The 21,969-nt window shown below is 53.8% G+C and overlaps 3 protein-coding genes and 1 long non-coding RNA gene across 20 annotated transcripts in view; 2 read left to right on the top strand and 2 right to left on the bottom strand.

Annotated features, from left to right (window-relative positions):
* The window catches only part of PRRC2C (proline rich coiled-coil 2C), a 69,696-nt gene extending 66,269 nt beyond the window's left edge, over window positions 1–3,427 (top strand). For all 16 annotated transcript variants that reach the window (XM_068199278.1, XM_068199282.1, XM_068199288.1 and 13 more), the window contains one exon: window positions 1,527–3,427. In XM_068199278.1, the coding sequence (XP_068055379.1) occupies window positions 1,527–1,790 (264 nt within the window). In that variant the 3' untranslated portion in view covers window positions 1,791–3,427. The remainder of the gene's footprint in view (window positions 1–1,526) is intronic.
* Window positions 3,088–9,380, bottom strand: MYOC (myocilin). Of its 2 annotated transcripts, none has more exons than XM_068199299.1 (3): window positions 8,797–9,380; window positions 8,283–8,402; window positions 3,088–8,198 (listed from the first exon to the last, which is right to left on the bottom strand). In XM_068199299.1, the coding sequence occupies exons 1-3, from the start codon at window positions 9,296–9,298 to the stop codon at window positions 7,411–7,413; spliced, it is 1,410 nt and encodes a 469-aa protein (XP_068055400.1). In that variant the 5' UTR covers window positions 9,299–9,380; the 3' UTR covers window positions 3,088–7,410. The 2 variants fall into 2 exon arrangements, with proteins under 2 accessions (XP_068055400.1, XP_068055401.1); XM_068199300.1 differs by having other exon boundaries at window positions 3,088–8,195; window positions 8,797–9,378.
* Window positions 9,381–9,720: 340 nt separating this feature from the next.
* Window positions 9,721–20,624, top strand: VAMP4 (vesicle associated membrane protein 4). Its single transcript, XM_068199309.1, has 7 exons — window positions 9,721–9,986; window positions 11,238–11,284; window positions 11,583–11,633; window positions 18,003–18,103; window positions 18,617–18,696; window positions 18,871–18,922; window positions 19,927–20,624. Exons 1-7 carry the CDS (start codon window positions 9,921–9,923, stop codon window positions 19,953–19,955), a joined length of 426 nt encoding a protein of 141 aa, XP_068055410.1. The 5' UTR covers window positions 9,721–9,920; the 3' UTR covers window positions 19,956–20,624.
* Window positions 11,604–19,927, bottom strand: LOC137479066 (uncharacterized). The gene is made up of 2 exons (XR_011001951.1): window positions 13,203–19,927; window positions 11,604–12,957 (listed from the first exon to the last, which is right to left on the bottom strand). It is a non-coding gene; the product is annotated as an uncharacterized lncRNA (long non-coding RNA).
* Window positions 20,625–21,969: the final 1,345 nt, after the last annotated feature.

Below are 21,969 nucleotides of genomic sequence, written 5' to 3'. Positions count from 1 at the left end.
AGTTGCTTGAACAGAGGGCGCTTAGGGGCTCCTTCGTCTGCTGCCATTCCTGTAACCTGTGCACTGAGGTGTCCGAGCAGGAGAGTGTTGTTCTGGGTATGCACGGCTGGGGGAGGGCTGATTAACCCTTCAATTCCGGGTGTTGGTCCATTTCCTGCTGCCAGTTCATGCAGCCTGGAGATGCTTACCAGGTGATGCTTAACAGATTGTCCTGAGTGTGCACTGTGGATTGAATGTAGCCAGTCAGAGCAAATACTGACACGGTTCTGGTGTCTTTAATCTCCTGCAAACACTGCTGAGAGCAGTGAGAGTTACTCTGTCATGCTTGGTTACTGGTGATCAAGTCATCCAGCCTTAACCTCAGGGGATGGCTGAAATTTGGGCAAAAGGTTTCAGGTGTCCATCTGGCTCCAGTTGAATTAGGCTGTTGCTGCAGTCCTGCAAATGAGAGTTCACAGGTTTGTTTTCTGTTCTGTTGCTGCTTGACTTACTTGGAGCAGCTACAAAGTATGAGAGCCAAGGCCTCTTGTTCCAGACTTGTGCTGTTTTGTCTTCCCATTGTTGTGTGTGTGTGTCTCAGCCCTGTTTTTTGTAAAAAAGCAGAAAATATTCAGAGAGGTACATGGGGTTTTAGTGCCTGTATTGTAGTTCAGGTTCCTTGTGTTAAGGTACTCCTTTCTAATTTAAAATAAAAAGGTGTTTGCACTGGGCTTTATTGTTCAACTTCTGAATGGTTGAACTCTTAATGAGTCTCTGCAGTCTGGGCAGGACAGCCAAGTGCTTGCTCTGAAGTGTCTGATCAGTATGAGAACTGTAACTGGAAGGTGTCACAGAGGGAGTTCCACCGGTGCAGGTCAGGGTTGCTGGTAGGATTCAGAGGAGGGAAGGAAGGCAGGCAGGCAGTTTGTGCTGCCTGGGATGAGAGCCCGCTCGGAGCGGGAGGCAGATCAGGCTTCAGCTCACACAGAAAACAGCTCTGACCCCGGTTCATTTCCATCCCAGCTGCAGGCTCAGTCTGTGCCCAGAGCCACGGGAGGGAGCGGGGTGCTCAGCCTGTGCTGCTGAGAGAGCCCTGTGCTCCAGAGGGCAGCAGGAGCAGTGACAGCTGGAGTGGCCCTCGGGCCCAGGCAGGGTCATGCAGGCACAGCTGCCTCTGCTGGTGTCTGACCTGTGCTCAGGGGAAGCCACAGCTCGAGCTGCTGTCAGCAGCGCTCGTACTTGTACAGCTCTGCAATAGTAGTGCCATAAGAATAGGTTGGGTAATATTTCAAACTGTTGTCCCTGATCCTCTTTTTCGGGGAAGGATTAGGAAGAGCAGGGGAAGCCTAGGCACGATGTTAAACTACTGCTGAGAAGCCAAGCACCCAGATGTGACATCAGGGAAGCAGCAGGATGGACACTGCCTGTGTAGGAAACTAATCTGGACACTGTGGTCAGTCCTTCCCCTTTCATATGGGAAATACTTGTGAAGTCACTCCAATTCCAATGCCCTCTCTTCAGTAAACTTACTTTCTCCCTCTCTTAAGGCAAAGCAAAGAGCAGAGGTCCTTCAGTCCACCCAGAGGTTCTTTTCTGAGCAGCAGCAGCAGCAGAACAAACCCATAGGAGGCAAAGCCCCCAAAGTGGAGGAGAACGGGAGCAAACCCAGCGAGGCAATTGCTGACTCTCCAGGAGTCTGCCAGGACAAAGCCGAGGAAAAGGCCGCCCCTGCGCCTGCCGCCGCACCGAAGCCTGTTAGAACTGGACCAATCAAACCCCAGGCTATCAAAACCGAGGAAACAAAATCTTAGAGGCCGTGTTCCCGTGGAGGGGGGAGAGGGGAGGGTGGGCGAGGTGTCAGCAGCGTCAATTGGTGGCCCGAAGGATGAAGAGCAGCCTGCTCTCCCTGCCGGGCTCTGAGCAGCCCCACGGGGCGTAGAAGCCAGCTGCAGTCGTGGTGCCAGCTGCAGTCGTGGTGCCAGCTGCAGTCGTGGTGCCAGCTGCAGTCGTGGTGCCAGCTGCAGTCGTGGTGCCAGCTGCTGTGTGTCCAGCTGAGCCCCGGGCTCTCGGGGCTCACATCTGCTCTAACAGCATGAAGGCTGCTTTGGGGTGTGCACGTCCCACACGTGCGTGCCCCGTTTGGCTCGCACCCGCCTGCTTCCCAAAGCCACAGCACGGAGAAGTAGCAACGGTGGGGAGGCATTTCCTAGCTGACACGATGACTTCTTATTTTCTTCAGGCTCTGATCTTCAGCTGCTATTTATCTTTTTATAAAGCCGTGAGTATGAGAACATGCAGATCTGAAGATGGTGCTGGGCCAAGTAATGTGTGTTAAGTTTTTAGTGACTTAAGAAGCTTCTATCTTGTATAAACAGAGGGATCCACGTATTTGCCACACAGGACTTAACCTAACACAAAGTAACACTGGCAGTGTTGGATTTCCCTCTGAAGGCAGTGCTTTGCTGGCTGCTGCTGCTTGGATGACAATTTACTGCATTTAGATCACCATATGAAAAAGCTACTTGGCCACCTGTGTCCTCTCCACCCGCTGCCCCCTCAGTGGCTCTCACCCCTGGAGTTGAAGGTTCGTTGCATCAATAGTCAGATTTGTTCCCTTCACCCCTGTCCAGCTGTCTTTATATGATGCGAGTGGTCCCTAAACGGTTTCCAGTTTCTGTCTGTAACACAGCAACGAGCACTTAAACTGTGCCACAAGAATAAAGAAACCTTACCAGATTACCGAGAGTTTTATCTCAAAGGTGCGTTCTTTATATCAGAGCTGCGTTGCACCACCTCCTTGCCCACGGTGTGCTGGAAAGTAGAATCAAGTCAAATAAATGCCTTTTTAATTGTATCCTCTAGTATTCTAGCTGTAGGACAGTACTGTATGATACTTCTGTGAATGTAAGATATCCTGTACCCGCTTATGATATGTAGTAGTGACTGTGCTATACTGGAGCTGTTTTTAATAATGTTATTCTAGAGGTTTTTTTCCAGACAATGATTGAAAAAGCTAATAAAAAGCACCAGGTACCACATCAGTAGCAGAATTTGCTGGTTTTTTTCTGGGATTTTTTTCTTTTTTTTTTACGTTTTTTGGAAGGAAGAGTTGAAAGTCTAATGTGTATAATTTTGTTCAAATGACTGCAGAAGCTGGAAAGGCTGTTGCTGCTATTGAAGCCTAGTGAATCGCTATTGGTTATCTTTTTATATAAATATATATATAATTTGAATTTTTGGAAACTAGCTGTGATGTCAACTTTGGAAAAAAGTATCCCACTTGTAGTGTGAGTTGGCATTGTACAGAAATTAACAGCCATATTGGTCTAGAAATGTTAAACTTAATTTTTTTTTCCATTTGTACAGGGGTAACGCACTGTATGAAATATGTACGGTCTTATTTACATGGGTTTGATTACAGAAACTAATAAAGTATTCTCTAAATAAAGCCCCTGGCTGCTCTCATGATTGCTGCAGGAGGAGAGCAGTGCTCCCAGGGAAAGGCTCCTGAAGGAAAATGCTCCCAGAAGCTCCTTTGTGTATCCTGGCACTTTCCCAGCTCTTCTCCAGCCAAGGGCTCGCAGGATGTGGCCACCACTTGCCCCAGCAGGAGCCTGGTGGTGTTTGCTGAGAATTCCACCTCCAGCTGATGGAGCTGGGGGTTGTTCCAGGCAGGAGCTGGGATGATGCTGCATCGGCCAGTGAGTGACAGTGATGCCTTAAGTTCGAGCTTTCATGTTTTCCAGATTCTGTACTGCATTAGTGTGTAACTCTGAACTGCATATAAAGTGTTGGCGAGTTCTCCTCACAGCTCAGGCACACAAAACAATCATTTTCCAGCCCCAGAACCAAGGACACCGCTGCAGCTTCAGCCCAAAAAGTGCAAACATCAGGGAATTGAGGAGAGCAGACTGGGAGGATGGGACTGCATCACCTGGAGCTGGAATTGGACAATGAACCCCAAGATGGAAATGGACCAAAACTTATAAAAGGGTGAAAACTCATGACCTGGGGTCCATCTTGGGTGTATCCTGTGAAGGCCTTTAATAAATCCCTGCTTTATTCCTTTAACTCTGCCCAGGCTCTGTTCCAGGGAGCCTCTCAAGGCACCAGCAGCACTGGAAGAAAGGTGCGAGTTCAGGAAGCCCTGGCCTGAGCCTTCCCTGTCTCCTGCCCTGCCCTGGGGCTCGGGACAGGCAGGACACGCTCAGCTGGCCACCAGAGGGAACTTGCTTCCCACAAACACCAGGAACTTCTGGTGTCGGTCTCTGGGCAGTAATTCCTGCCTGGGGAGAAGGTGCTGGCTGGCTCTGCGCCTCTGAGGAAAGGGAGGGCGCAGCCAGGAGTGTTGGGCTGGCTCTGCAATGCAAGCACCACCAGGAGTCGGGCAGGTTGGCCTTTGGTCAGAGGTGTCACTGCCAGCCCTGGGGTGGGTTGGGAAGCAGCAGCTTAGGGCCCCCAGAGGAGCTGGAGTCCTTTCTTGCCCAGGTTGGTTTTGTTCAGGGTAAAACTGCAGCAATGTGGAGTGAATCAAAGGTGCTGGAATCCAGAAATGCAGCTATGGGCAGAGGGAACCTCTGAGCAGGTCCCACTCAGGGTAAATCACCTTTTCCACAAGGATCTGTGTGAGCACAGCTGCAGTAAATGCTTGGAAAGGAGGGTGGACATGGGGCACTGAGTGAGTGTGGACACTGCTTCCATCTAGAAACGTGCTATAAAAGTAACTCGGGTGTGGTGATGTTTCCCTGCTTTGAGGTTGTCTTCAGCCTGTTTCATCTTAAAAGGACACCCCAAAAATGGGAACTCATTCACCAGACTGTTCTATTTTTAAGGAAACGCTGCTGAAAGGATTCATGTTCAATTCTGTAGTAATAAAGCCATTGGGAAGTCAGAGGAATTTCCCACAGTCGGCTGTGGGAATATACCAGGCTTTGGACTATTTTGTGCTCAGAGCAGAACAAGGGGAGTATTTCTGCAGAAGTTTAATTAAAAGTAAATGCTTGGGCATTTTGTGCCTCCAAATAACCCAGGTTTGATGTGTACCTCTCCAAAACCCCAAACCACGCCAGCTGCCTTTGAGGCCAGGTGGAGCTTTCAGTCACTGAGCCCGGTTGATCGGATGTTTTATGACATTTCATCAGATAACTTGCTCCTGGCTATTTACACTGGAGTAGCTCTTGCTTTTTTTAAATTTGAGTGGGATTTGGTTTGTAGTATCTTTTCTAGGACTCTAGTAATCAGAAATACTTGTGCCGAACCTCCCAGAAGTTAGGGAACAATTTTGTTTGGGGAATTCAATTTCTTTCTCCTTAATAATGTTGAGGCTGTGAAAAGGTCGTAACTTTCTCCAGGGCAAGAGCCAGAGAGGGGTTAAATGTGACTGGGGCCAGATCCAGCAATCCCCCTGGGCTCAGGCTGGCTTCTTGCTGGGATGTGGGCAGGGAGGGCTTGTTTTCCCAAAGCCTGTTAAGTAAAGCAGTGTATTGAGCGCTGTTCAGCTCCAGCCCAGCTTTCTGGAAATCCTGTGTACATTGGCTTGTCCTCCTTTATTTTCTCAGTCAATTAAGAGATGGACTTCCCGGCCTGAAAAGGCCCCGGCGCGGGGACGGGCAGGAGCTGTCTGCCCTCGGTGTCTGGGCTCACCGAGGTGCTGCTGCTCCCCGGGGCTCTGCACAAACCCTGCCTTTCATCCCGGGGCTTGGCTCGTTCCCCCGGGAGCTGCAGGGTGAAGGGGGACTCCAGCCCCGCCTCCCTTCCTCTTCTGGGACAGAAATGCTTTTCTCCCATCCTTGGTGGCAGGTTTGCTGGGCACTGCTGGCCCTGGCTGCTGCCTGCTTGGCTCTCCCCTGCCCTCGCCCAGATCCTGCCCTGGCCCCAGGGCTCCCCAGCTCCGTGTGTGACAGTGCCAGGGCTGATGTGTTACTGACCCTCCCGGGCTGAGCCTTGCTGCAGAACCTGGGGCCATCACTGGCCACAGGGACACCTTCAGTGGCCCTGGCTCAGGTGAGATTCCCAGCCTGGCTCTGGGCCTGCCCAGGAGCAGGAATGGGTCTTTCAGCCTCCTCTCTTCATGCTGGGCTCCCACCTGCTGCCCCCCCTGCAGCTCACCAAACATATCTTACACAGATCATCTCACTTTCTACAACCTTCTCCTATCTTCCCAAAGTGAAGCACGGGGATGATGGAGAAACCAAACGCTTCATTGTGATATGCAAGCATACAGTGCTGCTACACTTACAACAACAGTGTTAGTGTCAGGAGGACAGCAGTGGGGTGAAGCATCTCACTGAAAATCCCTGTAGCTGCAGGTGATCATCACAAATGTCCCACTGCGTTCCCTGTCCTTTTCCACTGCTCCAGTACCTGGTGTGTTGCTGTCAAAAGATGCCTTCCAAAATGCGTCATTTTCCTGCTCAAGGCTTTACAGGTCCCCCCACCAGCACCTTCAGCCTGCAGGTGCATCAAGAGGGGCACCAGCCCACCACACTCCTTGGAAAACAGGCTCGGAAAGACGAGGTGCGAAGGCAGCAGAGGTGCTGGGCAATGTTTATTGGGCCAGGACCCTATGCAGCCCCTGGGGAATGTGGTTGCTGCTGCCCCGAGTGCCACGGGCAAAGAAGCCTCCCCTCCTACAAGCTTTCTACAATAAATAGATAAAGCAGCGTGTTTTGGACGGGTGCGGGGGAGCTGCTGGCCTGGGACGGCCTGTAAAGCTGAAGCACATGGCTGGAAGGGCTGGGTACCGAGCGGCCACCCGGCTGCAGGATGCTCTGCCAGCACTCCTCACCCCTGCTCTCTTGGCTGCTTTTTTTCCCTCAATAAAACAAGGCTTGTGCAATGGGTGTCTGTATTTTCTGCTGCTTTTGAGCCTACTCGATTTTTGGAGGTGGCTGAGCTCCAGGATGCCCTTGGGCACTGGGAGTGTGGGATGCCAGTGGAGCTTGTGGGATCTCTGCATGAGAGCTCTGCAGGGCTGAAGCCTGGAAACAACAAACCCTGACCCCACAGAGGGGATCGCTGCTCACAACTAGGGAAAAATGCTTATTTTAAGGCAGGATCCTCTACCACCTGTTCTGCCCAGCCCCCACCATGCCTGAGCCCTCTCTGCTCCACATTCGGGGTGGCTAGGCTGGGTGCTCAGAGAGGTGCTGGAGCAGCTCAGGGCTGGGTGCTGCTGTGACCCATCCGAAACCCACCGAGGCTGGTGAGAGGCATTTCCCTGGCTCGGCCAGGCTCTGGAGCAGTGCTTCATCTCTCTCTGCTGCATTTGAGCACAATGCGATGTGGCTGCGCAGCACGTGGCCCCCAGCACCACCCGAGGCTGTGCGAGGTGGCGCTCCCGGCCGTGCCGGGGGAAATGGGGAGGGAAGCAGGGTGCCATGGCACACACAAAGGCCCCGGGGGCCGAGCCGGCGCGTTGCCAGCCTCGGCTCACGCCCGGGAGAGGCGGACGGGGTAGGTGACCATGTTGAAGCTGTCCCAGGCGAAGAGCCGCCGCTCGGCAGGGTTGTAGTCCAGCATGCTGAGGTAGCGGAAGCGGTTCTCGAAGGGGATGCTGAGGGCCCGGCTGGTGCCCGTGGCAGTGTCGTAGGCGAAGTTGATGGTGGCGTTGGGCGCCGAGTAGCTGCTGACGGTGTAGAGGGTGCCGCAGATGAGGAAGGAATTGGCCACCCCCCGCTTGCGGATGTTGGTCTCCCAGGTCCGACGGATCTCCAGCGTCTCGGGGTCCAGCTTGGACAGGACGATGGCTCCCCGGGCCTTCTCAGTGCTGTAGATGACCCAGAGCCCCGTCTCATCCACCGCCAGGTCGATGTCGGTGTAGCCCCCCCAGGAGTAGGGGTACTGCCCGTGGTAGCCGGCGCCGGGGATCTCCCTCTCGGCCGTGATGGTTTCTCCCCGCAGGTCGTAGCGGGCCACGGAGCGGGACCGGCGGGGCTGGAAGAAGAGCCCGCCGCGGTAGATGACGGCCCCCGTGCTCTCCAGGGGCCGCGGCAGGATGTGCACCTTGGCGGGGTAGCCCCGGGCCAGCTGCTCGGCCTCCTCGTACTGGAAGAGCTGGCGCACCTCGGTGCCCACGGTGTCCACACGCCAGGTGTTGTCCCGGGTGAAGGGCGGCACGGGCTCGGGGTCCTTCATCCACACGCCGTACTTGCCCGCGATGGAGTCCGCCCGGCCGAACACCACGGGCTCTCCCACCCACGCCAGCTGGCCGCAGCCTGCTCGGGGACAGGACGGGACAGACAGGGGTCACCGCCAGCCCCTCGTGAGCAGCGGGACGTGGGGCCGGCCCGGCGTGCCCGTACCTGAGTCCTCCTTGCCCGGGCGGCCGAGCGCCGTCTCCTCCAGCAGCCGGGACACGGGAAGCTCGGTCCTCTCCGACTGCAGCTCCTGGTAGCTGAGGGGCTGCGGCTCCCAGCGCGGCGCTGCAGCGGGGTCAGGCACAGCGTGAGCGGGGCTCAGCCAGCCCCCTCACCGCCCGCCTGCTCCTGCCGCCCTCGGGGGGCTCCGTGCCGGGCTGCTGCTCTCAGACACGCCGCAGCCTTGGGCGGGAGCCCGGTGCCCCCTCCCACTGCAGCAGGGCACATCTGTGACCGTTCTCTCTGGGGGAAACTCCTAATAGCCCAGATTAGCACGGAACCCCACATCCCCCCTCTGCCGCGGGGCAGGCGATGGGATGAGGCGGGGTGGGGAGGGAGCTGTGGGGCAATGGGCTGCCACCTCCCAGCAAGGCTGAGCCCACCAGGGTCCCCAGGAGAGGGGGGCAGCAGTGGGTGCACAGCACGGGGGCCGCACAGGGGTGCCGGCCCCGGCACTTACCCTTGGCGGGGGCACGCAGCGTGTCCCGGCCGGGCCCCTCTCTGCCGGGAGGGCAGCGGGCGGCCCGCAGCCGGGTGATCTCCTGGGCGCTGCTCTCCAGCCGCCTGCCCAGCTCCTCTTTCTCCCGCTCCAGCCGCCCCTTCTCCTCCTCCAGCCGGGACTTGGCCCGCAGCAGCTCACCGTACGCAGCCTCCAGGCGGGAGGCCGCGGCCACCTGCTGGGGGTCCCGGGCGCCCCCCGGCTCGGCTCCCCGCGGCCCCGAGCCCCCCACTGCTCGCTCCCGGCTCTCCAGCCGACTCAGGCGGGCGGCGAGGGCGGCCAGCTCGGCGCGCAGCTCGGGCACGCCGCCGGCAGCCTCGGGGCAGGCGGCCTCCACGGGGCTGGCGACCGTGAAGGAGTAGGTGCAGTGCCCGGAGCTGTCATGGGCACGGCGGAGGAAGGCGGTGTCCGCTCGGCCGCCCAGGGCCACGGAACCCCAAAGCAGCAGCCAGGCCCCCAGCATGGCCCCGGCGCCGCCGCTCTGAGCGCGCCGGCCACCGGCGCCCGCATTTATAGAGCAAGAGGGTCGGGGCGGCGGGGGGCGGGCGAGCCGGAACCTCCCTGATGCCTGCGGGGGCACCGGCACTGCCCCGCCGCCTCCCCGGGGCCGCTGGCCGAGGCCGTGTGCCAGGGGTGACGCCGGCGCGGGCGGGCCCGGGGCCGAACCCCACGGGGGCCGCTCGGGGCCGGGGCCGGGGCCGGGGCCAGGACCGAACCCGCGGGCCCCGGCCCGCTCAGGCGGTCCCGCCCCGGAACGGCCCCGCCCCGCCTCAGGATGGCCCCGCCCGCGTTCCCGTTCGTGTCCCCGCCCCGGAACGGCCCCGCCCCGCCTCAGGATGGCCCCGCCCGCGTCCCCGCTCGTGTCCCCGCCCCGGCCCGCCCCCATCGGTAGCTCGGCGCTCGGCGCGGCGGGCGGAGCGGTCGATGTGACAGGACTCTCCGGCACCGGCCATTTCCCGCCGGCCCGGCCCGGCCCGGCCCGGTGAGCGCGGGGGCGGCGGGTCCCGTCCTGGGCCTGCCCGGCGCTCCCTGCTCTCCCTTCCAGGCTTCTCCCCCCGGGCACAGACCCGCGGCACAGACCGGCCATGCCTCCCAAATTCAAGCGGCACCTGAACGACGACGAGGTGACGGGCTCGGTGAAGAGCGAGCGGGTGAGTGCTTGCGCGGGCTCGCCGGGCTCGGTGTCCGCGGCAGGGCTGCCTCGGCCGGGTTTCTCAGCCGCGGGGCCCGCCGCCCGGAGCGCGGGGACAGCGCCGTTCCGTCGGTGAGGGGCTGTCCGAGCGCCAGCCGCGCTCCGTGTGTGTCACACCGGCCCCGGTACGGCTGTTTTGGGAACCTGTTGCGGCTCCTTCAGGCCGCATCCATGGCCAGGAGATGCCGGTGTGCTCCAGCCTCCTGCCCTTCCGCAGAGCCTGGCAGGGACACGGCCTGGCTCTACTGCCCACGTTGGCTGAAGCAGCTGAGTGAAGTCACCCTGTGCTTTACAGCTGATTTTTTTTTTCTGCCGTCATCACGGTCCCCTCACACTTCAGGCTTTGAGTACAGGTCCCAGCAGTTGCCTGGCTTGGACAAAGTGGATTTAACCTGCTGGGGTCAGGCTGTGCTAAAGCTCGCTTTAGGCTGTGGTCGGAAATGCTGCTGCAGCTCCCGACAGCTGCCAGCGAGACCAGGAGCCCGTGCTGCCACGAGCTGGCTGCTCCTCCCTTGAGGGAAGCACTGGCTGGAATTACTGCACGGTGTTGCAGGTTTGCTTGAGTTAATTGAGCAAATGTGCCAGGGTGGAAATGTAGGTGAGCTGCAACTTCAGAGCATCAGGCTTGCAGGTGGGAGCCCAGATCTACACACGGGAAAGCAGCAACTGTTGGTACCCCGAGGATCATCTGCTGGGTCCCTGGGCCCACACCTTTAGTGTGTCACCTCCCCCTCTAGATTGTTTTTCACCCTAAGCAGAAATGTTTTTGTCTGGAACATTCAGGCTTCTGTGGGATTGTGGGGTTCCTCTTAAAAATCAGGTTTTGGATCCTCTCATGGAGTGTAGTGGATCAGCAAAGGGGAGCCCCAGGGAACCCTTTGGGGTGACACAGAGGAGCTGCCAGACTGCTCTGCCCTCCAGCCCAAGGAAGCCAGTGTGTTCCCTTGTGGTCATCCCTCTTACACCTGCTGCCATCAGATGGTGGAGAAACCTCGTCCTCCAAATCCAGTGGATCTGATTTCCCGTGTGGACGGGACAGCCCAGAGTGTCTGTGGGTGATCTGATAATTTTGGTTGCAGGGCTGGGGATTGTCCCTTAAGCAGAGAGGGCCTCCCTGCAGTCAGAGGATGCTGATTGCATCCTAAGAGCTGGAAATGTGGGTGTGAACTGGTGGTTGCTTATTGATGAATTGTTTTTTCTATGTTTGCAGAGGAACCTGTTGGAGGAAGACTCAGATGAAGAGGAAGACTTTTTCTTGTGAGTTGGAATGCAGTGTCATACCTGCCTGTAGCTCTGAGGCTGGGGGCTTGGGAATGACAACCTTTGATTCCTTTGGGATGTTCTTCCAGGGCCTTGGCCTTGGGCATGAATTAATAGGTGTGACCTTTTGTAAGAGTGAGATATCCCACGGATCCTAAGATCTGGGAGGGACTGATGGGAGGTATGAAAACGATTCTCTGTGCACAAGGCGTTGGTTCTCTCCTCAGATCTTTTGGGTCTGGTTTAAAAACATGTTTTCATTGTACCTAACCTGATTGCTCTTTTCTGCCTGCAGGAGGGGGCCTTCTGGACCCAGGTTTGGACCCAGGAATGACAAGATCAGGCAGTAAGTTGTTGTTGCTTAGTGTCACAGAGATAATAATTTATTCTGGCACTGTGAGCTCCTGCTGCTGTCTGGTCAGAGTATTTCTGTGTAGCTCATCATATGAACATTCCTTGTGCCTGTGTTCTTCTAAATAGTATGTCCTACCCCACATATCCACAGCTAAAGGGAATTTAGTTTTGATGCAGCCTGTCAAGAAATTGTGTGTTGACAGAGCAAGGGGATAAGATTACACCACAGTAGCTTATTGGAGTTTCTGAAGCCCTTTGCTGTGTTCTGGTGCTGACCTGTTCCATGTTTTTGGGAGGCTCTTTCTCTACAGCATTCACTCTGAATTTTAACCTTTCCTAGCACCATTTTTAATTTTTGAGGCTTTTTTTACCTCATCCTGCTAAATGCTCCTTAACGTTTCAAGAAAGTAAGTGGCCAGGAACACACCAGGACCACGGGGTTTGGGCAGCACCTGGTCCTCTGGCATCCTCTTCTCCAGATAACAACCTGATAGAGGTGACCTGGAGATGAGCAGTGACTCACTGGGGTCAAAGCAGCAGGAAAACAGGAAACCATTACAGCTGGAGGAGGAGTGGGACAAGAAGGAAGGAGTGAACACCCTGAATCCTTCTCCCATCGAGTCATTTCCTGGATGAAGCTTGTTCAGGGCTCTAGTTTTTCCTGTGAAGGATGCAGTGGTGGTACTGAATCAGAAGTGTGGGGTTACTCACAGACCTCTGGTCTGTGTTGCCCTGTTCCTTTGCTGATCTCTGTGGAGCCAGGACAGAGATCTGTGTGGGTACTGCTGCCTGGGCATTGTTCAGACTATTCATTGTTTGCAGCCTGTGTGTGGCTCTTGGTTAGGGATGTTTTCCATGCCAGGAAGAAGCCAGCACGGCTCTGGGATGACTCATGCCACCATCAGCATTAGGTTGTGCTTGTTATCTTGAGGGGTGAAGGGCACTTGAGCTCCACGAGAGGCAGAGGGCAGGTGGCTGCACCCTGAGTTTTCAGGGCATCTCTGTTCCCTCCAGAGTGTGAGGATGCTGTTGGTATAGAGGAATTGTTCTTTGGAGTAAGTCAGTGTGGACAGAGCCTCCCTTCTAGGGCATGATCTGGAGGGAAGGAGAAAGCTGAGAATTTGGTTTAGGAGTGGGGTCTCACCTGCACAGAAACGTAGAGATGAGACAGTGTCCATCCCTTCATCCTCCTCTGCTGGACAGCACCTGCAGTGTCTGCTGTGTTCCCTGCTGGTGGGAGAAAACAGGAGCTCTTCTCTTGCCTTTCTCGGCCTGGCAGAAGGGAGCGGTGGCTTAGGTAGAGGAGGACACTGCACCTGTGAAAAGGAAGAAAAGTGAAAGGAGCATTTAGCCAGGAGCTGGTGGGTCCATAGGTGTGATGTGACTAATGGCCCACACACGAGGCTTGCCCTTTGCCAGAGATTGCCTGGATACAGTGGATGTGGCATGGAATATGTCCCTTGGGCTATCAAGGGGCTACATCTATGGAGCATCTGTTACAAAATAGAATTTATTTTCTGCTCTCATCAGCGTTGATTGTTTTGTTTAATAAACCCTTAACACCATGCAATCATCACTTCTTGTCATGAAGATTACTGTGAAGTTTCTGATCAGTTCAGCCCTTGTGCTGTAGGGATCAATGCCTGGTCTTATAGTGACTCAGTTTTCTTTGTTTCAATAAAGAAAGGGTTGGGTTGCTGCTGAAAAACTGTAAGGAAAAGACATTTTAAGGAGGAATTTGAGCATTTGGAGAGCTGAGGCATAGCTGGGCAAAGCTAGAGAGGCCATGGCAGTATGGGGCTGGAGGAACGAGGTGTGAAGATGGGCATAAAAGGCAACTGGGTGGAGGATTGGGTAGAGGAAAAAGTGATGGGATTATGGGAGCAAAGGTGTGGAACATGTTCAACGTGAGGGGCAAGTCTGGAAAGTTTTCCTTGTTGTGCTTGGCAGGAAAGGGGGATGGATTGGGTCAGGGTGGAGTTTGGCAGCAGAGACCCTCAAGGCTGTCTCAGCTGTGGGGAACACTGCAAACCTTGTAGGGGAAAGAGGTGAGTGACACTCAGCAATGGTGACAGGAGGAAATGTCAGTCCCCTTCAAGCTGAGCTTTGTCCTGATGTGTCTGGAAGCTGCTTGGTTGGGGTGGACTCTCCTCTGGTAGTTGAGAGGCCACATCGGGTCCCTTTGAAGCCTCCCCTCCCCAGGGTGGGCTGGAGCTGAAACACAGCTTTAAAAGGGTTTTCATTCTTTTCCCCAAAGGTACAAAGAACAGGTAAGGGAGAGCTGTTCTCCTTTCTCTGCCTTTGCCTTGAGGCTTTGGAAGGAAGTGCTGGATGTGTGCATGAGAGCCTTTTCAAGGGAGGCTGGGATGTTCATCTTGCAGCTGGATTTCTTTAATTTGGAAAAGGAGCTTCTCATCACAGACCATCTTTTCAAAAATTCTGCTAAAATCAGCCCCTTTTCTGCACTGCTTGACTCACTTTACTGCTGATGTTTGTGCTTTCAGGGATCTGTGCCATTGGGTTCTTGTTCATGCTGCTGCTGAGGCTCGGCCCAGTGCTGGGGCTCCCCAGGAGCCCCTTGGTCTCTCTGAATCCCCCATTGTGCAGCTTTGGGGGGGTCAGCATTCCCAGCCCCAGTGGCTCTGGCTGGCTGCAGGCCCTGAGCAGGGGGAAGGTTTGGGGAATGGTTTGAACTCTTGAGGCAAGAGCTGAGCTTCCCAGGGCTCATTGCAGCTTGTACAGTGAACCCCAACCACAGCCCAGGCTTTCATCTGAAGGTGATACCAAGGCCACGCTGACAGGTGTCATTGTTGGATATAAATCTTTCAATGACTGAAAGGCTTCAGGGAGGCATAGACTGCTGTTTTCCTCCCAGCTGGGACTAAGCAGGAACTTTAGTCCAGGCTTTGTGGCATGGTTCAGCACTGTTACCCCGTTGCTGGGAACAGTGGGGCTCTCTGCAGTGAGCTGGGGAGAGCTGTGCAGCCTCCTGCCTCTGTACCCTCCATCTGCCTTGGCTCTTCCTGCTGTTCCCTCTTCCCTGGGTGGCTGCCACAACCAGGGGTGTTAGGGTGGAATGTGCACCAAAGTACACACTGTTAATATCACTGGGGTGGAAAACTGGAGTGTTATGCTGGCTGCAAACAGCCAGCTTGGAGACAAGCAGCAGCCTTGGGCAGCACATCCCATGGTGTGTGCACAGGCTGTTTACAGTGTCTGGAGAATGCAGCACTGTTGTTAGCCCAGCACCCTGACCAGCCCAGGCAGGTTTTCAGTACCCAACCAAGGTGGCCAAAATGGAAAGGCTTATTCCTCCCACTTTGAAACAGCAGAGCACAAGAAGAGAGGAGTCTAAAGCAAGCTGAGTGCCACTGAATCTCGTTGCTTTGATGGTATATGCTTGCTGGCCTTGTTAAAAGCATCAGACTTGCAGTAATTAGTGAGAAAGAAGGTCGTGGGAGACATATTTCATGTTTTTGTCTTGCTCCCTTTCCTGGCAGGTATTTATTCCACTTCATTTCTCTTGGAAATCTGGCAGGAGTAAAGCACATGAAGTGTATGTGTCAAAAACCCATAGCTCCCCAACAGGAAATACACTTTGTATTAGAGGACTCATTCCCTCTTGCCAAATAAAACAAGAAAATATTTTCTTCTTGATGTGACTTGAGTTTCCTACCTCAAGCATGCCTGACTAGTGGGAATTTTTGAATATGTTCTGAAGCTGCTGGGCTAATACATAGGCTGAGCATTTTTCAGCCCCCTCTTGGAGAGGCAGCCGTGAAGGGTGGGAGAGAGGAGAAAGAAAGGGCTGGCTTAAGGTATGGTTGAGGTGCTGTGTGAAGGTCTGAATTTCCCTGGCTTGGCCTCTTCCTTCCTGTTCTTTGCTTTGTTGTTTTGTTGGTTTTTTCCCCTCAGATGGCAAACTGTGCTACCCAAATGCATTTGTGCTCCATAGGAGTCAACACCTCAACAACTGTGGGAGTTTATAAGCTTTGATTTCTTTGTGCCTCCATTCTTCATCTGTGAAATGTTTTGTTCTCTTGGGGACAGGTGACAGCTTGCCAAGGGTTTGGGCAGTAACAAGGGCCCTTAGCATTTTGCCAGCAGCTCAAGTGAGAAGAGACAGGATGCTGAGAAGCAGCTTGGGCAGTAAGGGTCTGTGCTCCATAGCTCTCCCCCACATACTGTTAACCACCACAGCAGCTTGAAGTTACCAGCCTGTTTTGCCTCCAGCACTTTGGGGTGTCCCAGGACTGCAGCAGCACCCCTCAGGGCTCTGACCTGCACTGGCAGGGATGCAGGTGGTGTTGCATGGCTCTGCAAGTTCCTAGATGCACTGTAACCTTGTGTGCTCCCACTTCTTAGTTGTACCAGGATAACTTGGTGACAAATCTGTTGTGGGAGGAAATCTCTCTATTTTCAAGCCAGAAAATGATTTTAGAAACATTTACATACTGCAAATGTAGACTTCTGCGTGTGAAGCCGATGTTTGAGGCTTAGAGGTTTTGCCAAGTTGGCTCATCTGGGGTAGCAGATGTTGGTGCTTTTCCTCTCACCCCAAGCTGTAGCTGCGTTGCTGGCAGCTCCAAGCTGGGACTTGTTGTGCCAAGGTAAGGAAAGCCCCTTGCAGAACGTGCCTGCTTGTCACCCAGTGCCCAGGGATGGGCCACGGGGCTGTGTGTCCTGTGTGGGGTGGACACTCGGCTCCCCAGGGCACTGCTGTGTTTCCTGTCTGCATCCTCAGTGCCACCTTCCGAGCTTTGCCAACAGTGGCAGCTCTGCCACTCGCCTCAGACTTTGTAAAATAAACAGTGGATCAGAGCAGGCTCCTGGGCACGGGGCAGTTCCTGCTGAGAGGTCTTTAGGGATTATCTGTGCCCTTCCCCTCCAGAGAAGGACCTCCTGGCAGTGTGGAAGGCGGGAGCTGCCACCACACGGTGTAGGTGGGTTCAGAGAGATGCTGCTCCCACACACTCTGATGCAGCAGAGAAGGCAGGTTCCTTTCTTATGCTGTCCTAAATAAAGCAATTTTTTACATGTGCTGCTGGAGTCCAGCGTGTGCCTTACCACAGCTGTTATCAGAAATTTCAAAGGAGTTGCCTGGCTCTTCTAGCTCTGGAAGCCAAAGGGCAGTGGTGCTGGAGAGCTTGACTTGAAAGGCTAAGATGGGAAACCCCTTCATATTTAGAGATGTGGAACTCTTTCTAGAGCTTTCTGGGGAGGAAAATGCCTTTTAATGACTATTCTCCCCTGTATTTGGAACAGTAAGTAAATGTGAGCAAGTATTGTGACCACTATTGCTGGTTGCAGCTGCTCCTCATCAGCACAGGTGTCTGCTTGGTGAGAGGCACATAGCTGGTAGGAGAAGTAGGTCAGTGTGAACCTATGTCTCTAATTAATTAATTAATTAGAAGCATGGTGGTGAGGACAGAGCCCTGTTTCTGGTGCTGCAGTGCCCCATTGACTGGCCTTGAGTCTGTGTTGGCCCCAGTTTCGTGGGCCTTGGGGGAGGATACGCTGTTTCTCTCCGGAGCTATTTCTGTTTTGTTGCCTCCAAGATCCTGCTGTTGCCATTGCCTTTCTGGGAACGGTATGTCTCAAACAATGTATTATCCCCCAGGCCTCAAGAAAATCCTCATTTCTATCTCCAGGAAAATAAATGTGTATTAGCTCCAAAATACAAACCAGAATGGAGTAGTACTTTTCCACCAGGAAAATTTTCCTCTCTTGCCAGTGTAGGTTTTTTTTCTGGAGCAAATAAATGCATTTTTAATAACCCTACGGGTGTGATTTAGGCTGCTGTTCAGTGAAGGCTACCCACAGAGTTGCATAACCTAGGAGAAGATGAATTATAACTTGGTTTAGTTCATATCAGCCATTTCTTTGCTATCCTCTTGATGCCCCTGGCAGAGTAGGTTTAATTTAGTAACTCAGTTCCTGGAGGAGGGAACTGATTGAATTTCACCCCAAGTTATTGAGCAAAGGTGTGATGTGGCGTTCCATGAAATGTAGAAAAATAAGGTATGGTTTTTATACTTTCCTCTTTGGGAGCTCTTCTGTAGCAGAGGTGCCCACCAACAGCACATAGTGCCTTTTCATACTGCATTTGTATGTTAAAGGTGTTAGAGAGGACGTCCCACTTCTGCTGACTTCCCAGTGCTTTCAGCCCCTTGTGTTCCCTTGCCCTTCCTGGGATTGCCAGAGATCCACCCCATGCCATGTCTCTGGCTTTCTCTGCATCTCATCAACCCCTTTCCACTGTTGTGCCCTTTCATTTCTGTGGGTGAGCTCTCAGATCCCACCAGGCTGGGCAGCTCTGGTGCTCACTTCTGCCTCTCATGCTGCCTTTGCCCTGCCCCAGTGTCCAGAACCAGGTGGATGAAGTCATCGATGTCATGCAGGAGAACATCACCAAGGTGATCGAAAGGGGCGAGCGGCTGGACGACCTGCAGGATAAATCAGGTGTGATGTCAAACACAGCTCTGCTGGCCTGCTTCCCTGGCTGCTGGGCCAGGTTAACCTGGGTCAGTTCTGAAAGCACCTCATGTCAGACCTGGGCTTACATTTCTGTCCTTCCTGAGAGTGGTGTTGCTCAGCCTCAGGCTGCAGATCTGACTTTCTGCTGACTCTCTTTCCACCTTTACCTGCTGTTCTATGCAGAGGCATTAGTTTGGAGGTGTCTGGGTGCTGGGATCTCGTTGGTCCTTCAAGCAAAGGTAGATTGGTCTGTCTCCTGGCACGGTCCACTGGCTTGCAGAGCACATTCCTGTCCTCAGAGAGCAGCCAGTACAGAGGGAGCACAGTGGGACTTGTGTGCTCTGGTGAAGGGCATCACACTGACCCTGCTATGGCTTTGGTGAATCATGCTGTGCTTGGGTCTTTTACTGCCTAGAACTTAGTGCAGTTAGACCAGGTGAGTGGGTGCTGTGACAGTGTGTGCACCACTGAACTGACTCTTTTTCTTTCCTTTAACAGACAGTTTATCAGACAATGCAGCAGCTTTTAGCAAAAGAGCCAAGCATCTCCGGAGACAGATGTGGTGGCGAGACTGTAAGGTGAGCAAGAAGGGGAGCAGGCAGGCCTGGAGTTGTGGAAGGGTGGTGGCCCTGGGAGGAGGGGGAGCAGCTCTGCTTCCTAGCTGAAAGCATGCTGGGAGCAAAGGCCTCCTTTCAGGTCGAAGCAGCTGCCCCTGGCACCCTGTGTAAGGTGCCTGTGTGCTCCTCTTGCAGATGAAGGCGATCATAGCGATGGTGGTGGTCATTCTCCTGCTCGTGATCATCGGTGAGTAGCTCCACATCAGCCCAGCCATGTCTGGCATGGACATCTTGGTGGCACTCCATGCTGGGAGTGACACTGTGGTGCTGTTGTCCCTGAGGGACAGCAGCTGAGCCACCCCATGGCCTCCACTCTGCCCATAAGGGGTGCCTGCAGAGCATTCTGTGCTCCTTTTCCACACAGAGGAGCAGGCTCAAACCTCGTCCTGCTGACTGTGACCAGAGAACACCAGCAGTGCCCTGCCAACCTTGTACTGACCCAGGGCTGGCACTGGCTGATCCCAAGGTGGGTGGGAGTACATAGAAAAGTTTCAGGCTAGAGCAATGTCTTCCAGAAACGTCTCTACATGTATCAGCCACCTTGCAATGAGCCTGCTGTGTACAAATGCTCTTCTCCAAAGTTGACGTGCTGTTTAATTTCCATTGAGTAGCTGTTGTGGCTTTGCCGTTGGCCCCTTCCTGTGCTCTCTGCCTTTCCTGGAGCTCCCCAGAGCAGAGATGTCACTGCTTTTCCTACCAAGCAGCTCAGAATGACCAGAGCATGTTTCTTCCAGGCAGGAAAAATTGATCCCTCTGCCTGCAGAATGACATGCTCCAGGGATCCAGGCAGTCCAGCACGGCAGTGCAGCTCTTCTGTGCCACTGGGTCTGGAGGGTTTTCCTCCCACTGAAGTGTCCAGGGGCAGCTCTGTAACTGTTCTTGTTCCTTCAGCCAAGTCCTTGTGGCCTGTTGTCCTTTTAACACACAGCCTGCAGTGGGAGAGGCAAAGCTGGCAACAGGGTTGTGAGAGAGGCTGATGGAAAATCCCATCTGGTTTAGTTTTGGGAAGCTGGAAGGAGATGAAGGTAGCAGGATGTGTTGTCTAGCATGTGTGCAGACAGCAGATTGCTTTAGCTTGGGGCTGGGAACACACTTCTGCTCGCAGCTGCTGGGGTTTGTCACTGCAGAAATGGGGGGACTCCCTGGCAGATCCCTGTGTGTGGTGAGAGCTTCTTTCTTTGTATTTTGCAGTGCCCATAGTCCTGAAGTACCGTTCCTGACAGGGCAGCTGGAGGCTTCGGTGGATCTGCCTCTGGGATAACCAGTCTGCTGTGTAATTTAAGTGAGATATCTGTATATATCTTGGAAGTTGTTTTTTCTCCTGGGAGCAGGAGGTGGTGGCAAGCAGCCAGCTCTAAGAGAGCGTTTGAAGAACTACCAAACAACCCTTTTCCAGTCGAGTACCTGTTCCTGCTGTCAGACTTTTTTTGTATAACACAAGATTCAGATCCCAAATCGCCTGTTTTGTGGAATTCTGGGTCTCTGGTTTGGAGCTGGCTACTTGCCCCTACGGTCTATCTGTATATATGGTTGAGTTGTAATATTAATAATAATAATAATAATGATAATAATAATAATACGGTTTGAACAGCTCCTTGCTGCCTGCTGTGGAAGGCAGAGGGTAACTCTGTCTTTGAATCAGAAAAGGAGGGGATAAATGTCTGATGGGAAATATACCATTATAGGGAACTGATTCTTTTGAGGACAACTGCAAGGGTGTTGTTTTTCTCTTGTTCAAAAAAAAAAAAGAAAAGAGAAAAAGTGAAATTAGGTTTTACAATCCAGAAGACCTTCTGGTCCTGCCATGGGAATGCACAAGCTCAGTGTTTTCAATATTGCTCCTTACAGCTGTGTCTAAAGACATTCCAGTAAACCTATTTTTGACTGTACATGTGGAGTTTTTGCACGTCTTCATAAAGTTTTGGAGGACATTCAGGGCTCTCCGAGGCTGGGAGTCCCTGTTTCTGTGTGTTCTTAACCAAAAGCAAGAAATGTGTGTAAAACCCAGCAAGCAGCACGATTATATAAAGGCACAGCTGGAGAACAATTCTCCTGACACTCATCCACAATGAAGAAGCCCACTTCATATTCAGAGCCCTTCACCATGATGTGGTGGTCGTGGTCCTAAGTGGCAGACGATTTTGCTTCCTTGTGATCCAGTGGGGTGGGGATTATTCCCAGACATGGGCACTGGGGAGCTCTAGGGACCCCTGTGCTGGAATGAACAGGAACTGAGCTCCTCTGTCCATGGGTGGGACTGTGGTGTTTTGGCCGTTTCCAGCCTTGGTCTCAAGTGTTGGTGGCATTTCTGTCAACCCTTTCTTTTTGGGAGCCTTCTCCTTTCCAGCCCTGAGCCTGGCACGTTAGCTGAGCCAAGCTCTTCTGGTTCTCTTTTTGGTCCTTCCTGATGAGGGAAGCATTGTCCTGCTAAGCACGTGTTTGAAGTTATTCTGGAGAGGGGAAGTGGTGCCCCAGAGAATTTCCAGTGCCATGTCCCAGCTTCCTCCTCTGACCCTGCCCCCAGGACCTTGTACAGTTTCCACCTGAGTGCTGCCCCATGCAGAGAAGGGGATTAGGAGCGAGCACGGCAGCCTGGAGGGTTGGATGTGATTCAAGCTCCCTTGCCCAGCTGGAATATAAACAGGGCTCTTCCCCTCTGTGAGAGCCGATCTCTCCAGGTGGGAATCAGGAAGGCAAGCTGGGTTTTTCCTCCTGAAGTATAGGCTGGTTTTAACATCATACATTCACTGGAAGGGACAAAAGTCATCCTGGCTGTGCCTTTGGCTACTCTCTGCCTGCAAGGGATGATGAAGGTGGATGAGGAGGGACTGTGTCTGTCTCCAGTGGGGCTGCAGATCTCACTGAGTTGTTTGGTACCATGGCCTGCCAGCTGGAAAGTGAGTGAATTCACTCCTGCTGCTGCAGAGCCTCTGCCTTTCTCCCACAGCCCAGCCTTGCCTTTGCTGCTGCTGCTGCCACCCACAGCAGGACCTTGGTGCCACGGGAGTCCTGGTCAAAAACATTGCAGGAATAGAATTTGTTAGGTTTTATAGATTTTTTTTTCCCCCCACAAGGCTGGAAAGACCATTAGAAATGTCTGCTCTTGGGGTGGTACAGAGCAGTCCTCCACATATTCCTTTGGTATTGTGGTTTTATATTGCAGCTTGTGCTGTCCTACCCTGGACTGACGGCAGAGAGAACTGCAGTCAGCAGAAAGGGAAGGGGTGTTTATTC

This window comes from Anomalospiza imberbis, chromosome 9 (genome assembly GCF_031753505.1).
Source record: "Anomalospiza imberbis isolate Cuckoo-Finch-1a 21T00152 chromosome 9, ASM3175350v1, whole genome shotgun sequence".
NCBI lineage: Eukaryota > Metazoa > Chordata > Aves > Passeriformes > Viduidae > Anomalospiza > Anomalospiza imberbis.
This window is presented reverse-complemented; position numbering and strand designations above follow the sequence as displayed.